The 23,430-nt window shown below is 31.7% G+C and overlaps 1 protein-coding gene across 1 annotated transcript; it reads left to right on the forward strand.

Moving 5' to 3' along the window:
* The first annotated feature begins 1,809 nt into the window (after positions 1-1,809).
* On the forward strand, positions 1,810-23,263 carry LOC143239491 (uncharacterized). The gene is made up of 13 exons (XM_076480606.1): positions 1,810-1,950; positions 4,687-4,884; positions 7,208-7,333; positions 8,675-8,859; positions 12,608-12,852; positions 13,484-13,549; positions 14,118-14,169; positions 15,882-16,126; positions 16,931-16,996; positions 18,056-18,107; positions 20,015-20,153; positions 21,281-21,406; positions 22,587-23,263. Exons 1-12 carry the CDS (start codon positions 1,864-1,866, stop codon positions 21,359-21,361), a joined length of 1,542 nt encoding a protein of 513 aa, XP_076336721.1. The 5' UTR covers positions 1,810-1,863; the 3' UTR covers positions 21,362-21,406; positions 22,587-23,263.
* The last annotated feature ends 167 nt before the right edge of the window (positions 23,264-23,430 follow it).

Consider the following 23,430-nt stretch of genomic DNA (forward strand, 5'->3'; position numbering starts at 1 on the left):
ATATTTGTTTTCTACATACGGGAAAATTACACTTATTATTAACTCATGCCTGTAATGTTGTTATGTCAGCACTGTTACATATTTCTTATTTATCTATTGTAATGATCGTGCAGTCTTTCATTTGTTATTTACTTTATGTTATACTTTTATCATAGATATTAATGTCTTGATAAAGTGTCAAGACATAATATCGGGTTGAAAGACCGTTTTTAGCTATATTTTCTATACGTGATAATTTCAGGTAAAACCGAAATCCTGACAAGCATTAGATAGGCAAAACCACAAATAAGATCAGATTCAACCAAGAAATAAGGTGAATGTTTTGTTATAGATGTTTAGATTTAGTTCCGTTAAGTGTAAAATGGTCAATTATGACACTAATGAGATTGCTTAGTTTTATATAGGTTTTTGAACCTTATATTTTTCAGTAAATTTAGTTTGATGTTTTAACAATATCTGAGCCAAGACTGGCTCAACAACTAGTGTGCTGTGCTGCAGGTTAGAAGGTTCGAGTTGCAATATTTGTTGAACACCTTCTACCGTTTCAACTGTGGGGACATTATAACAGAAAAAATTATTCCCGTTGTTCGATTGAGATTAAGTAGCAATTACTAAAGACAAGTTCTACTGACTTGTAGCCCTCCATCTTGTAATCACTTCTAAATTAGCGATAGTTGTATCCATTACCTAATTTCGCATAGAATATTTCACGCCCAAATTCCAACAGCAATTCATAATCCCTTAACCTAATCCCTCTAATCCCTAACATATCAACGAAAACGAAGAACAAACTAGCAGTGACCGTTCTGTTTATCCTTTTTAGTTTATGAATAATTTAGATGTTTTGTATTTTTATAAAGTGAATGGAAAATTTTTATTATTTTTTATATTATTTTTACCACAGAACGGTTTTAAGCAATAGTCAAGGTGCTGAAATATTTTCCAGAACTCCAGACAGCTCTTGGTGAAACTGAACTATGGAGCCTAAGGCTTTTCCTGAACTTTAAGAGGTTTTTTTCTTCTAGAAAAGGACATCCTGTATTCCAGAATCTTATTATTGTTTGAGATCTGTTGCAGGTGTGAGTGAATATTCTCAGTTATGTTTATTTTATTCAGAAAGTGCTTCTTAAATAGTTTGATCAAAGGGTTGTTATAAAGTAGAAAGTCACACCACAGACCACATGTGTTCTGCCTGCCATGCGCATCGAAACTCGATTTTTAGCAACGTTTGTTTGTTAATTTTGAATTAAACACAAAGCTACACAATGGGCTATCCGCGCTCTGCCCATCACGGGTATCTAAATCCGACTTCAAGCGTTATAAGTCCAAAGACATATCGCTGCGCCATTATGGGCTTTAAGCAACGTAAGCAAACTTATTACCGAGCCACTGAGGGAAATAGTCAAAGGTACACTGTCATCAAACAACAATTTCAAACTGTTTTTCATAATTTTGTCTCAAAACATGATACTGTCTTCTATAGTTAATCTCAAGAAACTATCACTTTTTATGCCAATATATTTTAATTATTCAAATCAAACAAATACCTAAGTTTATGTAATTTATATTAAATAGGTTCTAATGTGTCTCTTTGTTTTGATTGATAGGGTATTATCCGTGATATTACTTTATTGCTAAATGAGTATTTATAGTTTTTATTTAAAATATATAAATTTATATGGGTTGCATCATTATTATTTTTGATTATATCAAATAAGTTTTTAAGACGTTTATATGTAAAATAATATTTTTTTTGTAAATATCGCAATTTTATATTTCTGAAGTTATATATATTGACAACTTCGACTTTTCATAGGCGTCGATTTGAAAAGCAAAGCAAAATTAATTACTACGGAATTAGAAATGTCTGTGGAGGATGTAGAAGACAGTGAGTTAAGAGATTTAGTTATCCAGACATTAGAAAAAAATGGAATACTTGGAAAAATAAAGGTTAGATATTTGAGTATCAGAGTCATTCTTAATAATATTCTTATTGCTACGTAATTTGAACATGACCGTTGAATTACGAACATTAGAATAAGTATCGAGAATAAGATGTAATTTATTCAAAACTAAACTACCAAAATGCTAGGCCAGTTAATTCAAATATTTACAATGTTTCACATCCTTGTTCCTACCAAGCAAAATATTTATATTAAAACAGCTTACATTTTCATCCCTCAACAGATTACCTGGTAAATTTTACATAACATGATGAGAGCCTTTGTCCTACAAGTTGTACCGCAACTTTATGTAAGTTGACACTCAACATTAACTGCCAACTTAACAAAATAACGCTAGTCGACATCCAATTACAAACAGTGCTTACCTATTTTTACAGCTTACACTAAAAATCTTTATATACAAAGAGATTACATATGGGATAATTGAAACCCTTATCATTTTGTTAAGCATTGCGTGATCCGTTACTGTGTTTAAACTTCATATTACTCAGTTCTCAGTAGAATAATTTAACATTAAGTTTACACCAATTTATATATGAAACTTGTAAAGCTTGCACTCATTGTAGAGTTCTGCAGTTACATTCATTTTAGTTTATCCAAGAGGAAAGTATATTTGTCAGTTGGACCATTGCTGGGTTCTCTTTATCCACTAACTAACAGTGATAACCAGCTAAAGTATTTCTTTTCACTTACAATCTGAGGTAAGTGTTGTCAGATTACAATCTTTGGTAATTTGTAATAATAACGAGGTGTATGCTCTCTCTCGTACCCAACTGCAGTACAGCATAAATTATGCAGAACTATTAACCTGAATAATTTAATGAGAACTAGGGATAATTTCACCATTCCATCTAAATTTATATATACATAATTCTATCATCACTGTGCCTGTTCCATACATGGACTATGGTCCTGTATTCAAGGTTCAGCTCCATGCCAGTTGGCAGTCGACTTTGAGTGAGCAACATGAAAACAAGCTTTTACAAATAAAACCTTCTCTTGGACTTTGGCCATCTTGCTACCGTAGGGATCAGAAAGAGGAAGTTGTTCTAACTAGACAACACATTGGTCACAGTTTTTTAACTCATCATTTTCTTTTATCTGGAACTGATGCACCAGTGTGTAGTATGTGTAACACTCTGATCACAATAAACCACATTTTACTGTCTTGCCATTGTTACAACTTTCAATGATGGCACCATTTTAAGCATGTTCTGTCCCAGGGTTTGTCCATAACATTAGACAGTGTTATTGGTGATGGTGACACTGTCCACCTTGGTAATGTTTTTAGTTTTTTAAAGGCCATTAATTTTTTTAATACCATTTAAGTTTTTTAATTTATACATTAGACCTTTTTAATGTGGCTCCCTTTTAAAAATCATAGTTCATTTAGTTCAATTTGAAATTAAAAACTGGCCGTAACATTAAATAACTTGAAACCAGTACTGGAAAGACCAACTTCAGGTAATTGACAGTGATTTTTTTTCTTACCTGTTAGTCTTCCTGGCAAGTTATGATAATTACAATTATGCTACAGAAAGCCCTTTATAACTTGTATTATTGCAGTTTTTATCTTAATGTTGTAGACTAGATGTAAACATTGGTTTTATGCTGTTTATGTTTTTTAAACTTTGTTTTACCTTAATTTCCTTTTATGAATTTTACTAAGTTTACTTTATTTCTAACTTTTTAGTGGATGTTTGGTGCTATAAAACACCAAATCAACCAATCTTTTAACTTACAGGATCCACTATATCTGAAGACAAACCATTCTGTTAGAAAAATAAAATTGTATTAGCTTAACTCTTACTCTGTCAGAATTTATGTTTGTAACCCTGGTCCTAATATTCTTTTAATTAAATATAAAAAGATAAATGACGTATGGATATTATCAGTTTTTTTCACAATCTTAAACACTCAGTCAGATCTCCTGTAACTTGTCTTTCTCAAGAGAAAACACTTTAAGAGACGATTATGTGCCCTTTTTGACAACCTTTCCCACAGTTGAGTGGTTGTAAGTATTACTTGTAACTGTGTGAAACTTTAGGCTACACATCAAGAAGTGATGACAAGATATACCAGAGTTCTAAGATCTGTTTATGAAATAAAGAAGTGTACTATCTTAACATATATAACTAGTTAGGCTTTTCTTTTGAAATTTACTTTATGAGTTTTGACCTTTATCATGGAAAGGACATAAAAGAGTTACTACTATGAAACCAGATTTCGGAAATTTGAGCTTCTAAAACTCGAGATATATCATTAAATTGTGATATTGATAAGTTTAATTACAATAATTTAGTATACAAGTTTTAAAAGGTTTTTCTTATCACGTTAGTTGCACAATTGACTTTATAACTTAACCAAAATCTTTTAGGGTTTTCATCAGTTTTCCAGTTAAAATTTAATCTTTCATGTGCTTGAACTTTGCTATTGTTACAGAAATACTAGCGACAAGTAATGCAGGCTGTGAAACAAAGATTTTCTAGAAAGAGATAAGTTACAAGGAAATATAAGTACCTGATTTGTTTAAAACTGTCTGAATAAACTTGTATTACCAACAAACTATATATGTAAGAAATTTATATCATAACTGAATTTACAATAACATTTTATTATTAGAAGTACAGATTTGTGTGTATATATACTGTACATATATTTGTTAAAATGGACTCAAAACCTCTTAAAAAGTAAGATTCTGTTTGTTCTGAAACAATTTCAGGCACAACTTAGAGCCAGTGTTTTTTTAGCACTTGAAAATGAAGAAAACTTTAAAGACAGAATTCCTCTACGAAACAAAAAGTTGCAGGACTTCCTGGAAACAGAGGAAGGACAATTAGCAGCTGCTTTGGTTCGAGATTTTCTGGATTTTTTTAACCTTGAATTTACTCTTGCAGTTTTTGATCCTGAAGTCTCTGCGGTATGGAATCATATATTACTATTTATGTATAAAGCCATTTTTCTTATAACAAATACAACTAATTTATGAGCTTAGTTGCTGTGCTTATCAATTTGTAAAGTTAAATATATTTATGATGGGGAAACTGAAGTTTAGTAACAAAGATGAAGACAGTCGATAAAACATAAATCATTTTATTTACAGGATTCGAACATTTCAGAATAGCATTTCTGAAATGGCTTTTCAACAACTTATCCTATGTGGTATTAAACCTAGTATTCTTTATTGTCTACCACAAGTTCACAAAACTAAATACCTTTTCCACCCTGTTTTCTCAGCTGTAGGTTTTTCAATTACAATCTGTCAAAATGTATAGTTTCTACCCTTATCCCCTTGCTCTGAACAAATGTATGACTACTGACTTTTTCGATTTTGCTTCCTGAATCTCTCAAATTCCCTTTCCTGAAGAATATGCTATGGTCAGTTTTGATATTGAATATATATATATACCAACATTCCTCTTGAGGAAACTTTAATCATGAACCTTCTCTTTTGCACTGACATTGATTGGTATCTTAGTTTCACCCGTAAACTTTTCCTGGAGATTTTCCACAAAGTTAAACTATTTCCTCTTTAAAGACATAATTTACAATCAGATAGATGGAATTGTCATGGAATCACCACTGAATCTGATGATATCCAATAGTTTTCTTTATGCTATAGTGAATGCAAGTGGTTAGAAAACTGCCCACATGAATTCAAGATTGTGCTTCACAAGTGCTACATTGGTGAGACTTTCTTCATAATCAAACCACATTTCCAACTTCCTTTCTGTCCTTAACTCCCACACTATCAGATTTACATCCAAACTTGAGGAAAATGATTCTTTACCCTGTATGTTAGGATTACAAAAACAGGCAAGCACTTTTCTACCTTTTTTAATCATAAAGGAATGTTTACTGACCTTTACACCAATTTCAATAGTTTTTTTTTCAACCTCTTCAAAAGTTATCTGGTTATATCATTATTAACCCTTAAACAGCAGGAATGTTTAAGGGTTAAACAGAATTTTTAATTATTTTACATGAAGGAATTACCTTTCTGTGTAAGCACGTTAAATAATGGAGATGCAACTGCGTTTCTAATGAAGATAAGATTCAATTCCCTAAATAAAATTCAACCACCAGCTGGTGTACTCAACATTCCTGAATTTACTATCATTTTCTTCCTTTCTTTTATGGGCTCACAGAACCTACCAATTGAAAAATAATTCTCTTCAGTAATAACAACAACTTCTAGCCTCTAGATTAAAGATTATTTTAATACACAGATCAAATACTTAAACATTTATGGCTTGTGCGTAAATGCACATGTAGTGACTGTAAGGTCACATACATTGGCAAAATGAAATGCCACTTAAACACTAGCACCTGTGAACATTTTGAAGTATCTAAAGGAACTAGCCTTCCATTACTGAAACTCAGTCACTCATCCATTCAACAATTTCTCTATCATTACCACATGGTCTTCAGATGTTAACCTTTACATTAAAGAAAACCTACTCATAGCTACAGACTGTTTGACCTTCAACGATTAACACAGCTGTTTTATTTATTCACAGAGACACCCGCGTTTCATTGGTGGTTCTTGTTTAAATGTTTGGGAAGGTTAGATGGTGATCCAGAATTGACCTTACTAACTTCATCACCAACTGGACATTGACAAATTTTGGGTTTTATTGTCTGTATCACTTTGATTGTGAATTTTAGAATATGCTTAATGGAGATAAAGTGACCTGTGGTTTCAGTGGAACTTTAAACAGAATAGACTTAGCAGGTTTGAGAACTTTAATGGATTGCACTGCCTGTTGAATGAAATGGACACAGTGGTTCATCTATCTTGTATATTGGTATACTTTAGTATAAAAACCTAAATTTCATCTTCTTTTTATCCAGTAGGCAGTTACAGTAGGTTATAGTTCTCAAGGCCCATTATAACCTTACTATAAAGATCTGAACTAAAAAGTGAATACAGTATAACAAAGACAGTTTTCTGCAATGTTAAAGTACCTATCACTACATAAGAACTCACATTTTTATTGTTTTGTACAAACTTACATCTGTATTTCTTAAGACGGTCAAGAAATAACCAACGTACAATCTAACTGTTTGTTCCAACATATTCCACACGTTTGTGTTATCCCACTTTTGATGCCAGTTTTAATTTGGTTTTTTATTTTGTAAGATCTTCTGTCTGGTATTGTCTTGTAGTACAACAACAAACTTGACTTAGTCGTACGTCAGGTGTTTTCCAACGGATCCTATTAATGAATGTTATATTACAGCTGAAGCAACTCCCATTAAAGAATGATTTGTATCATAAGCTGAGAGTCGCCCACAAAGATGAGCCTCTTCTAGCCACAGTATTGAAGTCATTAAGAATTTCAGGAAACAATGAACCTGATGAAAAGGTAAAGTGTACAAAAGTTACAAATGTTATTAGATATATCTTGTGATAGGAAACCTGAAGTGACTGAAAACACGTTGCTCTTGAAAAGTGTATTCCCTGCAGTCTCTCTTGTGTCCATGTTTTTCATGTCATTTTCACTGTTTATTGCAGACTGTTTTAAGTATTTAATTTTTTAAGAGTCAGAATTTGAGTGTTTTTGAATAGTCAACTGTTGTTTTCCTGAAAAATAGCCAACTCTTTAAGAAAGCTACGAGTTTGGGTCTTTGTTTTTGAAATACATTACACCTTTTGTGTCTGATTTTATTTTTCATTTGTGGATCATTCAGACTAAATATTAGTTTTTATTTGTTCTCTAAGCTAAACCCTTTCGTTTCACTAAGTACAACCCAAGTACAGTCAGCTTTCAGTTTGCTAGATATTGTGGGAGTGAAGCTCACAGATATAAGTTTTCATTTAACTGTCATTATTCTTTGCCTCTTCAAACATGGATTCTAAACTCAGTTGAAACTTTGCCTTGTTGGCTGTTTTATGTACATTGTGTTTAAAATCTCCATTAGGACTTCTACATTGTTTTAATTTCTATGGAGTGAGAAGTACCATACATGTAACTGTTTTATAATTGTTGCTTTTGTTCAATTTATTGTACTTTGTTTCTATAAATATATTTTTTATGTGCTTTTAGTGTGGATGCATGTTAAAACTACAACATTAGCTGCCATCTTGATTTTAGAGAGAATATCACTTTTTTTTAGATGAGATATGCTTTTATTTTTCATCATTCTGTAGTGTTTTCACCACTCTTTTTCTTTATAGAACAATGTTATATTTATTCTGCTAAAGTTTTTTTCTCTACAGACCGAGTTATGTTATCTTTAGTTAGCTGGATAGAAGTTGTAAATAAACAGAACCAACACAATTTTTTTGTTCTTTGTTACTGTACCAAATCATCATTAGGGATAATCTTGGTTCCTGCTGTAGATATCATTATTAGGGATAATATCAGTTCTTGTTGTAGATATCATTGTTAGGGATAATCTCAGTTCCTGCTATAGATATCATCGTTAGGGATAATCTAAAGTATTGTTTTTTAAATTTCATTGTTAGGAATAAGCTCAGATATTGTTTGTAGATATCATTGTTAGGAATAATCTCAGATATTGTTTGTAGATATCATTGTTAGGGATAATTTCAGTTCCTATTGTAGATATCATTGTTAGGGATAATTTCAGTTCCTATTGTAGATATCATTGTCAGGGATAATTTTGGTCCCTGTTGTAGATATCATTGTTAGGGATAATCTTAGAAAAATTGGTTCAAACAAAAAATTTGGTATCATTTGCAGGAAGATGAAAAATCACATTGCCAAAGTAGTGACAGCCAGTCACAGAAATCAGAGAAGATGAGTGTAAAAGAAAGAGAAGATGAAAACCAGCATCAATCTTTTTTTACGGGTTCTGAGAAGAATTTGGACGACCCATTTTTTGATGACCCAATACCTAGTGAAGACAAAGAAGAGATTATTTTTAGGTAGATATTTTGTATTTTCAAAGATGAGTATATATACATATCTGTGTGTGAGAGTAGAAATAAGCTTTTTCTATTGTATGACAGCACAACTATGTTCAGGGTGTGGCCAGTGTACCAGACTAAATGTGAGGGCATATTGTGGTACTCAGATTATTACAAGCGTGTATAAACATTATGGTGCTATCCTGTTATTGATTAGAGGAGACCCAGAATCGGTGATGAGTGTTAATGACCAGCTATCGTTTCTTTAGTCCATCGGTTTAGAATAAGGAATGTTTATCTGAAGACAGTTCCTATGTATCTTTGTGAAAGTTTCTTAAACAAACATCTCCAACAATTGTAATTTATACTAGCATTGAAACTAAAGTTCTTAATGAAACTAGAGAAATATCCTCCATCCCAGTGGTGAGGATTGTTCATTGTGTAGCTTTGCATTTAACAACAAACAAACAAATGAAAATAAAGAAAAATGGCACAAAGCTTCCATGTAGTTGAGAGTTTTAATAAAGTTGATTTTTAATAATTTATTTCATAAATCTGTGATACCTGTGTACTTTAACGAAAAACAACAACTGAAAAAATGTATAAATCTGTTATATAACACCATTAATAAGAAATTTCTAATTCTACAGTATGTACTTTGTTTAAAACAAAAACTTTCTATACTATCTGAAAAAACTAAATTCAGAAATGTTTTGAACTTTCTATACTAACTTTATGATTGATAAAAGGGGTGTTAAAATTCTATTATATTTGTTAGTTATGTAAACTTAGCACAGAAAGGCTAGAATATAATATAAATAGTGACCAATAACAGTTGGGAATAATATGGAATTAAATTGTTCATTGAACATGGACTAAGGACCACTGTTTATAAATCAAACTAGCATCTGACTGCTCAGAATTACAGTACGAGTTTCAGAAAGTTTGTTAACAAAGTTGTAAAGAAACATGAATGTGTGAATGTTGAAGAAGTAAAAAAATATAAATATATCTTTAGTTTGTTATCATTAAAGCTGTGTTGTTGTTCCAAGGTGACATCTAAGTAGGGAAGACATTAATTAGAATTAGCCAAACTGTAGTTTGTTAGCATATTTAAAAGACAAGAAGAATGACATATGTAAGCCAGATAACTTGGGAATGGTGTAGCCTATATATAAAAAATGTGACTCATATGTTGTTGATCAGTTTTATTACAAAACAGTTTGCTGTGATGCTACCCTGTTTTTTGTTGATGAACTTACGTCTCAAGTATGATCAACTGTTGGCATATGGAATGAATCCACAAATTCTTAGGAATCAAGGTAGATCAAACTGCAATGTATAAAAAATTTGGATAACTGTTAAATGTATTTATAATGTCTGGTCTGTACATTGGGTTAAAATGCCTGTGGTCTGTCTGCACCACAACCTCTGTGAATATGAGCTTATGTGGTGCTCTCTAAAGACTGCAAGTTGAAGGTAATAAAATGTAAACACTTTTGAAGGCCAGAAAACACACTCAAATGTTGTGTTTCTTTCCTTAAAGTTACAAAGCTGCAGTCTTTCAACCTACTTCATTATTCAGTCGTAGGGACAGGCTTCAAGATTACACCAAACATCAACAACTTGAAAAGTATAAAACATATTCTTAAAACTTCTGTGATGAGGAAACTGTTGTGAAGCTATTGCTGCAACATGTACAAAGTACTGTGGTATACATGAGTATTAACAAAATACCGTGGTATACATGAGTATTAACAAAATACCGTGGTATACATGAGTATCATCAAAATACTGTGATGTACATGAGTATCAACAAAATACTGTGGTGCACATGAGTATCAACAAAATACCGTGGTATACATGAGTATTAACAAAATACCGTGGTATACATGAGTATCAACAAAATACTGTGGTGCACATGAGTATCAACAAAATACTGTGGTGCACATGAGTATCAACAAAATACTGAGGTGTACATGAGTATTAACAAAATACCATGGTATACAGGAATGTTAACAAAATACCATGGTATACACTAATATTAACAAAATGCTGTTATATACATGACTATTCCCTTAATACTATGGTGAATATGAATATTCACAAAATACCGTGGTACACACGAGTATAGGTTCACAGTCCCTTTTCCGAAACCCTTGGGGTTAGTTGTGTTTCGGAATTCAGAATTTTTCGGATTTTAGAACAAATGTATCATACCAGTAGGGTCCAGGGCAGCACCCCATAACCAAACATTAATACTGCAGCAAACACGTATGAATACTAACAGTAAGTGGATTAAATAAATACTATAAATACTACTACAGTTTATTTATATTCTGTAATAATAAACTGGTAAATGACTTAGTTGAATAAATATAGAATGTAAATACTCTAGGACTTAATTATACACGTTCAAACTTGGCTAAATATTTACCTGCAGTTAAGTTGCATGACCACTAGCTTAAGGATCTAGGAGAAGAGGGTACATAAGTGTCACCATTGTCATCGCCAGGTTGCGATCAGACATCTGATGATGGGCCAGGAACAGGATTCTCAAGTGATGAAGCAGCATTATGACAGATGGCATTTCTAAAGACGTCTTCAAGTGTCATCTATCTCATTAACATAGGTTTCTGTCTAAGCAATCACTCTTTAACCGAGTAAATGGCCATAATTTCTTGCTTGCTAATAAATGTATGTTGTTCAAGGCCAACAATTAGCTGATCACACATCTTTACCATATCGTCTATGGGGATTTTTACACCTGTGTTTACAATGTCATCATCATCACTACTATCCTCATGCTTATCTGTATTTAACACCATTTCAGCAATTTTCCCATCACTCAAGGAATGCACAGCAGGTCCACCATTGTCAGACGCACCACAATCAAGCTTCTGCAATAACTCTACTTTCTGCGTTATTGATAATGTCAGATGCTTCCTTTTCCTCGTCTCATTGTTACCCATATGAGTATCTGCACCTCTTTTTGACATTTTAATAGTGAAATTAAACACAAAGTCAAAAAATGAAAAGCAAAAAAAAAAAAAAAAATCAGTGAACAGCAGACACGTGTGACCAGTACAAGCTCTGAGACACAAGTGACATGCCTGTCAGACTGCTGGATGACTGGGCCACTCTGCCAGGTTACACCTCAGTGATGTGGGCCAAGTGGGTGTGGAGTTTGTTCAGCTTTTATGCTGACACTCCATGAAAAACACTTCTGTTTTCGGAGCATTTCGAACTTCAGAACTTTGGATACAGGATTGTGAACCTGTATTAACAGACTACTGTGGTATACATGAGTATTAACAAAATACCATGGTCTGTGATGACAAGAAAACCCTCTTGTAGAGAAAATTATATATGTAAAAATAGACTACATAGTTTTCTCTACCCATAACAGCTGTTTTTACATATAAAAAAATACTGTGGTATACATGAGTATTAACAAAATACCATGGTATACACGAGTATTAACAATATACTGTGGTATGCATGAGTATTCACAAAATACTGTGGTATACATGAGTATTGACAAACTACTTTGTTATACATGAATATTCATGCTAATAGAATTCCCCTTTTTCAATCACTATTAGAGATTGTTGGTTATGATTTCATTACACCATAAAAACATTAGATGTATTTATGGTACTGACAATTTCCATATTCAAATGGGAGAAGGTTTGTGCATGATAACAGTAGTAGACAATCTATCGTGGAGTTTTTAACATATTGTTTTACTTATTGTTTTTTTAAGGGTTACGGCAAAATTAGACAAATTTTCAGATAGTGACAAAAAGCATCTACCACCTCTCACAACTCCAGCAGAAAGTGAACTCATGTCATTGACAGGGAAAAACTTGAAAACTATACTGACAGTGCCAGAAACCAGTAATGTTTTCGAAAGTCCAGATAATAAAACTTTGCAGAAAGCTTTACCTGAAGAAAGTCATACTGAAAGTTTATCATCACTAAGAAACCTTCCATCTCTCAAAGAAAGTGGTAAGAGCAGTATTTTAGTCACAAAAACATATAACTGATTAATTTTGTAACCTTCACTATCCTTTAACAAGTACATTAGCAAGTACTTAACTTGATATCTAACGTTTTCCAAAAATTCATCACTGTCAGTAGTTCACTGTAAATACTCCAATGGACAATTATTTAATATGGACATCAGCAGGCTTATGTCAATATCAGTACTTTTTTTTATTGTTTGTTTCATGCACTTATCTTGATCTAAAAGTGAGTAAACCTATAGTGGACTCTTGTCATTAACAGTTTGATGTTCTATGTAACAGGTGAAATGTTTTAGTGGAATCATGATGGACACTTGTCATTAGCAGTTTCATGTTCTATGTGATAGGTGAAATGTTTGAGAAGAACTATAATAGACACTTGTCATTAACAATATGAAGATCTGTGTATCACAGGGGTTCCCAACCATTGGGTCGCGACCCCCCAAGGGGTCGCAAAGCCTTGGTAGGGGAGTCACGTAGCCTTGTCAGAAGTAGCTTGGGATAACATTAATTTTATTTCATTAATTACATTTTCATGTCGCGAGTGCCAAAGGGTTGGGAACCCCTGGTGTAACAGGTGAAATGTCTGATGCTGTTTTCTACTTTTTTTCCAGGTGGGATGAAACAAACTTATCAGGGTTTTGATAGTATCAATAAAAAAATGGAAGATTTGGTACTTGGTGAGGACTTTTATATTTCTTTCTTGTTTAGTAACAGACCTTAACAAGCAACACTCAAGTAACATATTAATCCAACAATTCAGTCTTGGACATTCAAATAAAGCCACATCACAATCATTTTAAGATTAAAAAACAACAACAACAAACAAATTAGAGAATATATTCTGAACTGCATACCATCACCAAATCTTACTGAAACTCGGAACAAAAGGTGTAAAATGCAACTATCCCACTGATAATATAGTGATACATCATTTATGGATAACAGATGATCATGATATTGGTAGGGATAATCTTGGTTTAATAATATTGATGGTAGGAATGATCTAATAAAGTTTATTTTTTGGTAGCGATGATCTAGTAAAGTTTTATTTTTGGTAGTGGTGATATAATAAGGTTTCTTTTTTGGTAGCTATGATCTAATAAGGTTTCTTTATTGGTAGCTATGATCTAATAAGGTTTCTTTTTTGGTAGCTATGATCCAAGAATGACTTTTACTGATAGTAATGTTGATTTCAACAGAAGTGTGTTAGTAGTGACTAATCAGAGTATATTGTCTTTTTTTTAGATGCACATGGTGTTGAAGATGACTATGATGATAACTTCCAGTCATCAGTCAGGTGAGTTCATCTAGTCTCGTCTGTGGGGTCAAAATAATTACTTACTACCAGTAACACTAACAATAAAGAACAGTACTGTTAGTGTAGTTTGTTTCAAAGGATCATGTATATAAAATGTTGTTGTATTACACATTCATTTTTCAGAAATGATTGTTTATAATCATTTATATCAAAGGTTTTGTTATTCTACTGTTACCATACAAGGATTGTTCATTGTAATGCCACGGAATTGATGCTGATTCACTCAGGTTCCTTTTTTTTTTCTTTCATAAAGTTCATAACATTGGCTTTGATCAGGTTAATATTTGTTTCATGTGAGAAAGTAATTGTAAATATATCAATAAAATGTTTGTTTCCATTGGTACTCACTATAAAATGTTTGTCGTCATTGGTACTCATTATAAAATGTTTGTCGTCACTGGTACTCATTATAAAATGTTTGTCTTCATTGGTACTTACTATAAAATGTTTGTTTCCATTGGTACTCATTATAAAATGTTTGTTTCCATTGGTACTCATTATAAAATGTTTATCATCATTGGTACTCATTATAAAATGTTTATCATCATTGGTACTCATTATAAAATGTTTATTTTCACTGGCACTCTTTATAAATGTTTGTCGTCACTGGTACTCATTATAAAATGTTTGTCTTCATTGGCACTCTTTATAAATCTTTGTCGTCACTGGTACTCATTATAAAATGTTTGTCGTCACTGGTACTCATTATAAAATGTTTGTTTCCATTGGTACTCATTATAAAATGTTTGTTTCCATTGGTACTCATTATAAAATGTTTGTTTCCATTGGTACTCATTATAAAATGTTTATCATCATTGGTACTCATTATAAAATGTTTATCATCATTGGTACTCATTATAAAATGTTTATTTTCACTGGCACTCTTTATAAATGTTTGTCGTCACTGGTACTCATTATAAAATGTTTGTCTTCATTGGCACTCTTTATAAATCTTTGTCGTCACTGGTACTCATTATAAAATGTTTATCATCATTGGTACTCATTATAAAATGTTTATTTTCACTGGCACTCTTTATAAATCTTTGTCGTCACTGGTACTCATTATAAAATGTTTGTCTTCATTGGTACTTACTATAAAATGTTATAGGTTATGCTAGAGTCTTATATAACTTATTGTGAATGCATTGATAACCAAACAGTTGAGTACATGTATATTCTAATCAGTGACAACAAGCAAGAGAATAAAAACTGTGTACATAGGCTGCATGCTTAATGTGATTCAGATGAGTTTGTTCACACTTCTGGCAGACTACAGTTTGGCCTAACTTAGTAAAACATTTACCACAGTGTTGATTAAAGTATTTGGTATACCTGCTTTTATGTTTTGTTAGTTCTAATGTAAGTTTTTATTACTTCATTATAATTATTATTCTGTATTTTAGTTTAGTAAATGGATTTAGAAGTACCATGGTATACATGAGTATTCACAAACTACCGTGTTATACATGAGTATTCACAAACTACTGTGTTATACATGAGTATTGATGCTAATAGAATTCCTCTTTTTCAATCACTTAGAGAATGTTGGGTATGATTTCATTACACCATAGAAACATCAAATGTATTTATGGTACTGACCATTCAAATATGAGAAAGTTTGTGTGTAATAACAGTAGTAGACAATCTATCATGGAATTTTTAACTTATTACTTTACTTGTTCTTTTTTAAGGGTTATGGCAAAATTAGACAAATTTTCAGATAGCGACAGAAAGCGTGTACCACCTCTCTCAACTCCAGCAGAAAGTGAACTCATGTCATTGACAGGGAAAAACTTGAAAACTATACCGACAGTGCCAGAAACCAGGAATGTTTTTGAAATTCAAGATAATAAAACTTTGCGGAAAGCTTTACCCGAAGAAAGTCATACTGGAAGTTTATCGTCACTAAGAAACCTTCCATCTCTCAAAGAAAGTGGTAAGAGCAGTGTTTTAGTCACAAAAACATATAACTGATTAATTTTGTAACCTTCACTGTCCTATAATGAGGTTGTGTCCTCATTTTTGTTTTTGAAACTTATTGTAATTCTTTAAATGTTGTTACTGAAAGTTTATGGCAAAGAATTTGTTTCTCTCACAGCATTTATAAACATTTCATACTTACAAGCTGCCACAGAAAGGAAATTTTCACAGAAATTTATCCACTACAATAAAGACAGTAGAAGATTATTCTGAACAAGATAAAGATCTGTTGATTTAATACAACTTGCATTATATAGTTCCTCATTCTAGCCTAATGCAGATTTTAATTCCAACTGTTTTTCAGCTATGAATCATTGTTTTATGAAATAATTTTGGTATTATAAGTTCTATAAAGTTGCAGTATTGCCTAAAGCTACCAATTTATTTTAAACAAGTACTTAACTTTATCTAATGTTTTCCAAATATTCATCACTGTCAGTGGCTCACTGTAAAACTTTCAATGGACATCAGCAGGCTTATGTCAATATCAGTATTTGTTTTTATTGTTTGTTTCATGCATTTGTCTTGATGTAAAAGTGAGTAAACCTATAGTGGACTCTTGTCATTAACAGTTTGATGTTTTATGTAACAGGTGAAATGTGTGAGTAGAACTATGATGGACACTTGTCATCAGCAGTTTGATGTTCTATGTAACAGGTGAAATGTTTGTTAGAACTACTATGATGGACACTGGTTGTTAACAATATGAAGATCTGTGTAACAGGTGAAACATCTGATGTGATTTTCTACTTTTTTGCAGGTGGGATGAAAGAAACTTATCATGGTTTTGATGGTATGAATAAAAAAATGCAAGATTTGGTACTTGGTGAGCACTTTTATATTTCTTTCTTGTTTAGTAACAGATCTTAACAAGCAACACTAAAGTTACATATTAATCCAACAATGCAGTCTTGGAATATTCAAATAAAGCCACATGCAATCATTTTAAGGTAAAAAGAACAAACAAACTAGAGAATATATTGTGATCTGTATACCCTCACCAAATCTTACAGAAACTCAGAACAAAAGGTGTAAAATGCAACTGTCCCACTGATAATATAGTGATACATCATTCATGGATAACAGATGATTATGATATTGGTAGGGATAATCTTGATGTAATAATATTGAAGGTAGTAATGACTAGAGGATGGCTTTTTTGGTAGTAATGATCTAATGAGGTTTCTGTTTTGGTAGTAATGATCTAATAAGGTTTCTGTTTTGGTAGTAATGGTCTAATAAGGTTTCTGTTTTGGTAGTAATGGTCTAATAAGGTTTCTGTTTTGGTAGTAATGGTCTAATAAGGTATCTTTTTTGGTAGTAATGATCTAACAAAGTTTCTTTTTTTGGTATTAATGATCTAATAAAGTTTCTTTTTTTGATAGTAATGATCTAATAAAATTTCTTTTTTGGAAGTAATGATCTAATGAAGTTTCTTTTTTTTGTAGTAATGATCTAATAAAGTTTCTTTTTTTGGTAGTAATGATCTAATAAAATTTCTTTTTTTTGGTAGTAATGATTTAATAAAGTTTCTTTTTTGGAAGTAATGATCTAATAAAGTTTCTTTTTTTGGTAGTAATGATCTAATGTTTTTTTTTGGTAGTAATGATCTATTAAAGTTTCTTTTTTTGGTAGTAATGATCTAATAAAGTTTCTTTTCTTGATAGTAATAATCTAATAAAGTTTCTTTCTTGGTAGTAATGATCTAGTAAGGTTTCTTTTTTGGTAGTAATGATCTAATAAGGTTTCTTTTTTGGTAACAACGATGTAATAAAGTTTCTTTTTTGGTAAAGATGATCCAAGAATGACTTTTACTGATAGTAATGTTGATTTCAACAGAAGTATGTTAGTAGTGACTAATCAGAGTATATTGCCTTTGTTTCAGATGCACATGGTGTTGAAGATGACTATGATGATGACTTCCAGTCATCAGTCAGGTGAGTTCATCTAGTCTCGTCTGTAGGGTCAAAATAATTACTTACTACCAGTAACACTAACAATAAAGAACAGTACTGTTAGTGTGGTTTGTTTCAAAGGATCATGTATATAAAATGTTGTTGTATTACACATTCATTTTTCAGAAATGATGGTTTATAATCATTTATATCAAAGGTTTTGTTATTCTACTGTTACCATACAAAGATTATTTATTGTCATGGAATTGATGCTGATTCACTCAGGTTCCTTTGTTATATATATATGTGTATATATAAAGTTCCTTACATTGGCTTTGATCTGGTTAATATTTGTTTAGTGTAAGCAAGTAATTGTAAGTATATTATAACTAAATATTTATTATTACCAGAGCTATATATAAACAAAATAAGGCCTATGTTTCATTGGTACTGCTTTGTTATTCTACCGACGTCAGACAATTACATATACTCAGAAAAGTAAAAATACAGACGGCTTATTATAAAATGTTTGTCTTCATTGGTACTCATTATAAAATGTTTGTCTTCACACAATCCAAAACAGATCAACATATCTAAAGAATTCACTGGCTTATGAATGTAATAAACAACTTAGTTATCACTGGTTCCATAAAAGAAAGTATCTTCTAGATGATGTTAGAATATAGTTGGAATAAAATATATGAAATGTTAATACCACATTGAACTATCTTCAGATGGATCAGTGGTATGTTTACAGACTTACTAAAATCAGAGGTTCAATTTCCTGCAGTGAAAGGAGTGTAGAATGTTCATTTTATTGTTTTGAACTAAAATATAAACATGTTAAATTTGTTTATACATGCTCTTTTTTTATTGTATGATTTTTTTCAATACAGAAGATATTTCTGTTAAAATATTCCATTAGAGGTTATTTTATAATAAACCAAAGTGTTTAAATCAGCTATTTTAAAGATAGAGAATACAAAGCATGGTTTGATTGGTAACAAGTTACTGAGTGTTCTCATGTAACCATTACATCACAGATATGTTTGGAATAAATAAGGATCAAGATTGGTTTGAAAGTTTTTAAATAGATTTAGACATAGCTAAACACCAACATTGGTAAAATAATAGGTCATGTTATATAACCTATTGTGAATACATGGGTAACCAAACATTTGAATACATGTATACCCTAATCAGCAACAACAAGCAAGAGAATAAAAACTGTGTGCACTAAGCTGCATACTTAATGTGATTCAGATGAGTTTGTTCACACTTCTGGCTAGACTACAGTTGGGTCTAACCAATCAAAACTTTTACCACAGTGTTTATTAAAGTATTTGGTATATCTGCTTTTATGTTTTATTATTTTTAATGTAAATTTTTGTTTTATTATAATTATTATTGTGTATTTTTAGTTCAGTAAATGGGTTTAGAAATTCTGACCTAAGCCTCCTGGGTTGGGTAAACCTCACAGATGCCATTGTGATTACAGCCAAAATGTTGTTTAGAGTGAATATACCCAACTGATGAAATAGTGTATTCTAATCATTGTAATTAATATTGTTTGAACACTATAATGAATTAGCTATGCTGTTTACTGAGTATAGATATTTAGTTGTGATTTAGTTAGATAGCTTGGTTTGATCTGTGTCTAAAGGTAATTATAATATTTTGTATTTGAAACCTGCTGATAGTACATGAACTTATGTAAGTTACAAAAGAAAACGAAAGTTAGAAGGAACTGACAATTGTTTGTTTGTTAAATAGGAATCATCCATAAAAAAACGTGTTGGATTTTTTTTCATTTTTAATTTAAAATATGTATTGAGGAATCTTCCAGTATAAACTTTTACTATTTGAAATATATCTGGTACTAGTAATTTCTATAATTACTTCATATAAAGAGAAATGGGATATTGTACTTCTCTGTGTATGACTTGTAGTGGGAGTGAAGTTGGAGGGAAGCTCCATGACCAAGCAGACAAGAATCAGGGAGATAATACAGAACTAAGTATAGAGGAGGAAATAGAAGAAGATTTTTCTGCTGCAGCCGACGATCTGTTAAACAGCAGCTTATCTTTGGTAACTAAACAATCTACTTGTCTTTGAATATTAGGCCAAGTATTTAGCATAGTGGTTATGAAGCTAAGTTTCCATGATTTTTGTCCTTTCACCAAATATGATATCATACTCTACACCGTGGGATTCAGTGACGTGGAAATCCAACTATTCAGTGTGAGAAGAGTTGGGGGTAGGTCGTGTTCTTTTATTATTTCAACAGCATAGCTAATACAGATTATAATGGTAGTTTCTGTTTCTGGCCTACAGTGCTTGCAGAGACCCAGTGATTATAGTCTTCAGGTTTAGATTGGTACAAATACATACATCTAGACCAAACAACAGTAAACAAGCTGTGACGTGTAATTCCTCTTTTATTTGTTTACAGTGGTTACAAACACTTAAATTATGTATACTCCAGTTTAAGACTGGTAAATGACATGTTTGTTGCAAATATAAGTACTTTAAAAGATGTTCATTAGTGAGGTGTTACAAACTTTTGTTAATGTGTAACATTAGTGAGGTGTTGCAAACTTTTGTTAATGTGTAACATTAGTGAGGTGTTACAAACTTTTGTTAATGTGTAACATTAGTGAGGAGTTAGAAACTTTTCTTAGTGTGTAACGTTAATGAGGTGTTACAAACTTTTCTTGATGTGTAACATTAGTGAGGAGTTGGGAACTTTTCTTGATGTGTAACATTTCAAGTTAAACATGACTGACCTTTTACTTATGTAAACAAACTTTTCTTGATGTGTAACATTAGTGAGGAGTTGGGAACTTTTGTTGATGTGTAACATTTCAAGTTAAACATGACTGACCTTTTACTTATGTTTTCCCATGTTATGCCAATGTATTGTGAGACTGAATTAAACTACAAATGAGAAAATGTTATAATATTGTCAAGATTTTGATAGATAGAAAAGTGTGTTTCATCTAGTTAATGTTTGAATGTAATATGTGTAGTTTTTTTCCATAATCAGAATATATACATTCAGCTTTTATTTCAGCACCTTAACCTATGTCTGCTGAAATAAAGATGTTTGTACTTTTAGTCTGTGGCAGATAGAGTGAGATACGTTTATTCTTGAAGTTTTAAGGTCTTTGTAATAGATTCGTTTTTCATCAGAGTTTCTGTTTTATTTCTTACAGGCAGATGAATTGACTACCGATAACACCATATCTCAGTTAAGTTACACTGGCAACTGTGATTACATGGAAAATGTTATATGATATTGGATTACACACCACATTCACAAACTCTTGAACAGATTATTGGTAAGTCACAGCCTTATGTATTTAGGATTACACACCACATTCACAAACTCTTGAACAGATTATTGGTAAGTCACAGCCTTATGTATTTAGGATTACACACCACATTCACAAGCTCTTGAACAGATTATTGGTAAGTCACAGCCTTATGTATTTAGGATTGCACACCACATTCACAAACTCTTGAACAGATTATTGGTAAGTCATAGCCTTATGTATTTAGGATTACACACCACATTCACAAACTCTTGAACAGATTATTGGTAAGTCACAGCCTTATGTATTTAGGATTACACACCACATTCACAAACTCTTGAACAGATTATTGGTAAGTCACAGCCTTATGTATTTAGGATTGCACACCACATTCACAAACTCTTGAACAGATTATTGGTAAGTCACAGCCTTATGTATTTAGGATTACACACCACATTCACAAACTCTTGAACAGATTATTGGTAAGTCACAGCCTTATGTATTTAGGATTACACACCACATTCACAAACTCTTGAACAGATTATTGGTAAGTCACAGCCTTATGTATTTAGGATTACACACCACATTCACAAACTCTTGAACAGATTATTGGTAAGTCACAGGCTTATGTATTTAGGATTACACACCACATTCACAAACTCTTGAACAGATTATTGGTAAGTCACAGCCTTATGTATTTAGGATTACACACCACATTCACAAACTCTTGAACAGATTATTGGTAAGTCACAGCCTTATGTCACAAGATCTTACTTCTTTCTCCTTACAACTGTGTTATTTAATTTGACACTACAGCTCCTAATGGTATTTACTTTCTGTGGGTGTAATGACATGATACTAAAATGTGAATCGTACGCTGATGTTATTTTAAAATGTACTGGAGGTTGACTCGAATTGTGTATGTGTGTGTGTAATTCCACAGAAAAGTAATGTTTTTTTATTGTCACCTGAAAGTTTATTTATTTACTTAAAATGAAACAAAAATATTGAAACGTGAGTTATGTAAGTTTATCAGTTGCATCTCTTTAAACACTGAAAATGTTTACATTGTTTATCTTGTAGTAGAAGGGAAATTGATTCCTTTAATTGCTGAGATACATGTGTTTGGTGGTAGGAAAATCAAGTCATACATGTGTATTATAAAACATACAATCATACTTCAGTTTTAATATTTTGTTTCCTTCAGGTGCAAATCAACTACCTTTATTCCCATTGATAAATATTTTGTCCAGTCTCAGCACATTCAAGACTGCCTTGAAGAGATGCACCCAACCAAACCTGAATTAGTCCATTTGTGTAAAGAAACATTTTGTTGAACTTCTTAAGATGACCAGTAAATTTCATAGCCAATAAGTATTCCAACAATTTAAAATATCCTCATAGTTAATTTGTAGAATGTCCCAAATTAGACTAAATCTAATTAAGCTGGGGTGCTTTCTTTGATTCTTATTTGCAGAGGAGTAAAGATACTATTGACAAAATTTTATACATTCAGGACCATTAGAACAGAATGAAGTATTTTCAGAAATATCGAACATATTGTGTAGTGTTAAAAATTAAAGGAAAAAGCTATTTAGTACGTGTATCCGTAAGATAAATATAATTTAAATTTTTAAAATATTTATTGTTTTTTTACAAAGAAAATATTGTAAATTACAAAAAATAACTAAGTATAATTTTGAACAACATAGTTAAACTATTTTCTTTTTGATAGGATTTTATATGTCATTCTTGCAACTGTCTTTGTTTAAAAAGCTACCTTTGATGGTGAGCCACATGGAAAACATCTTACCCCTTTTCTCTTCACTAAGGGTTGTCATTGTATAATTCTGAACTAGCCTAATAAAGATTTCATAATTTGTACATTTCGCATCTTCAAATGTTGATTTTGCTTCAGTTTCCAAAGTTTTTAGTTGACTCCTTTCAATTCCAAAATGACAAAAAAGCAAATACGAGTCAGGTTAGATTAAACAGTTCAGTACCTGATTCTATTTGAAGTTTTTTAGGGTTAGGTTTCTTCTGAGAAAATT

Source organism: Tachypleus tridentatus, chromosome 13, assembly GCF_004210375.1.
Source record: "Tachypleus tridentatus isolate NWPU-2018 chromosome 13, ASM421037v1, whole genome shotgun sequence".
In the NCBI taxonomy this organism is placed as follows: Eukaryota; Metazoa; Arthropoda; class Merostomata; order Xiphosura; family Limulidae; genus Tachypleus; species Tachypleus tridentatus.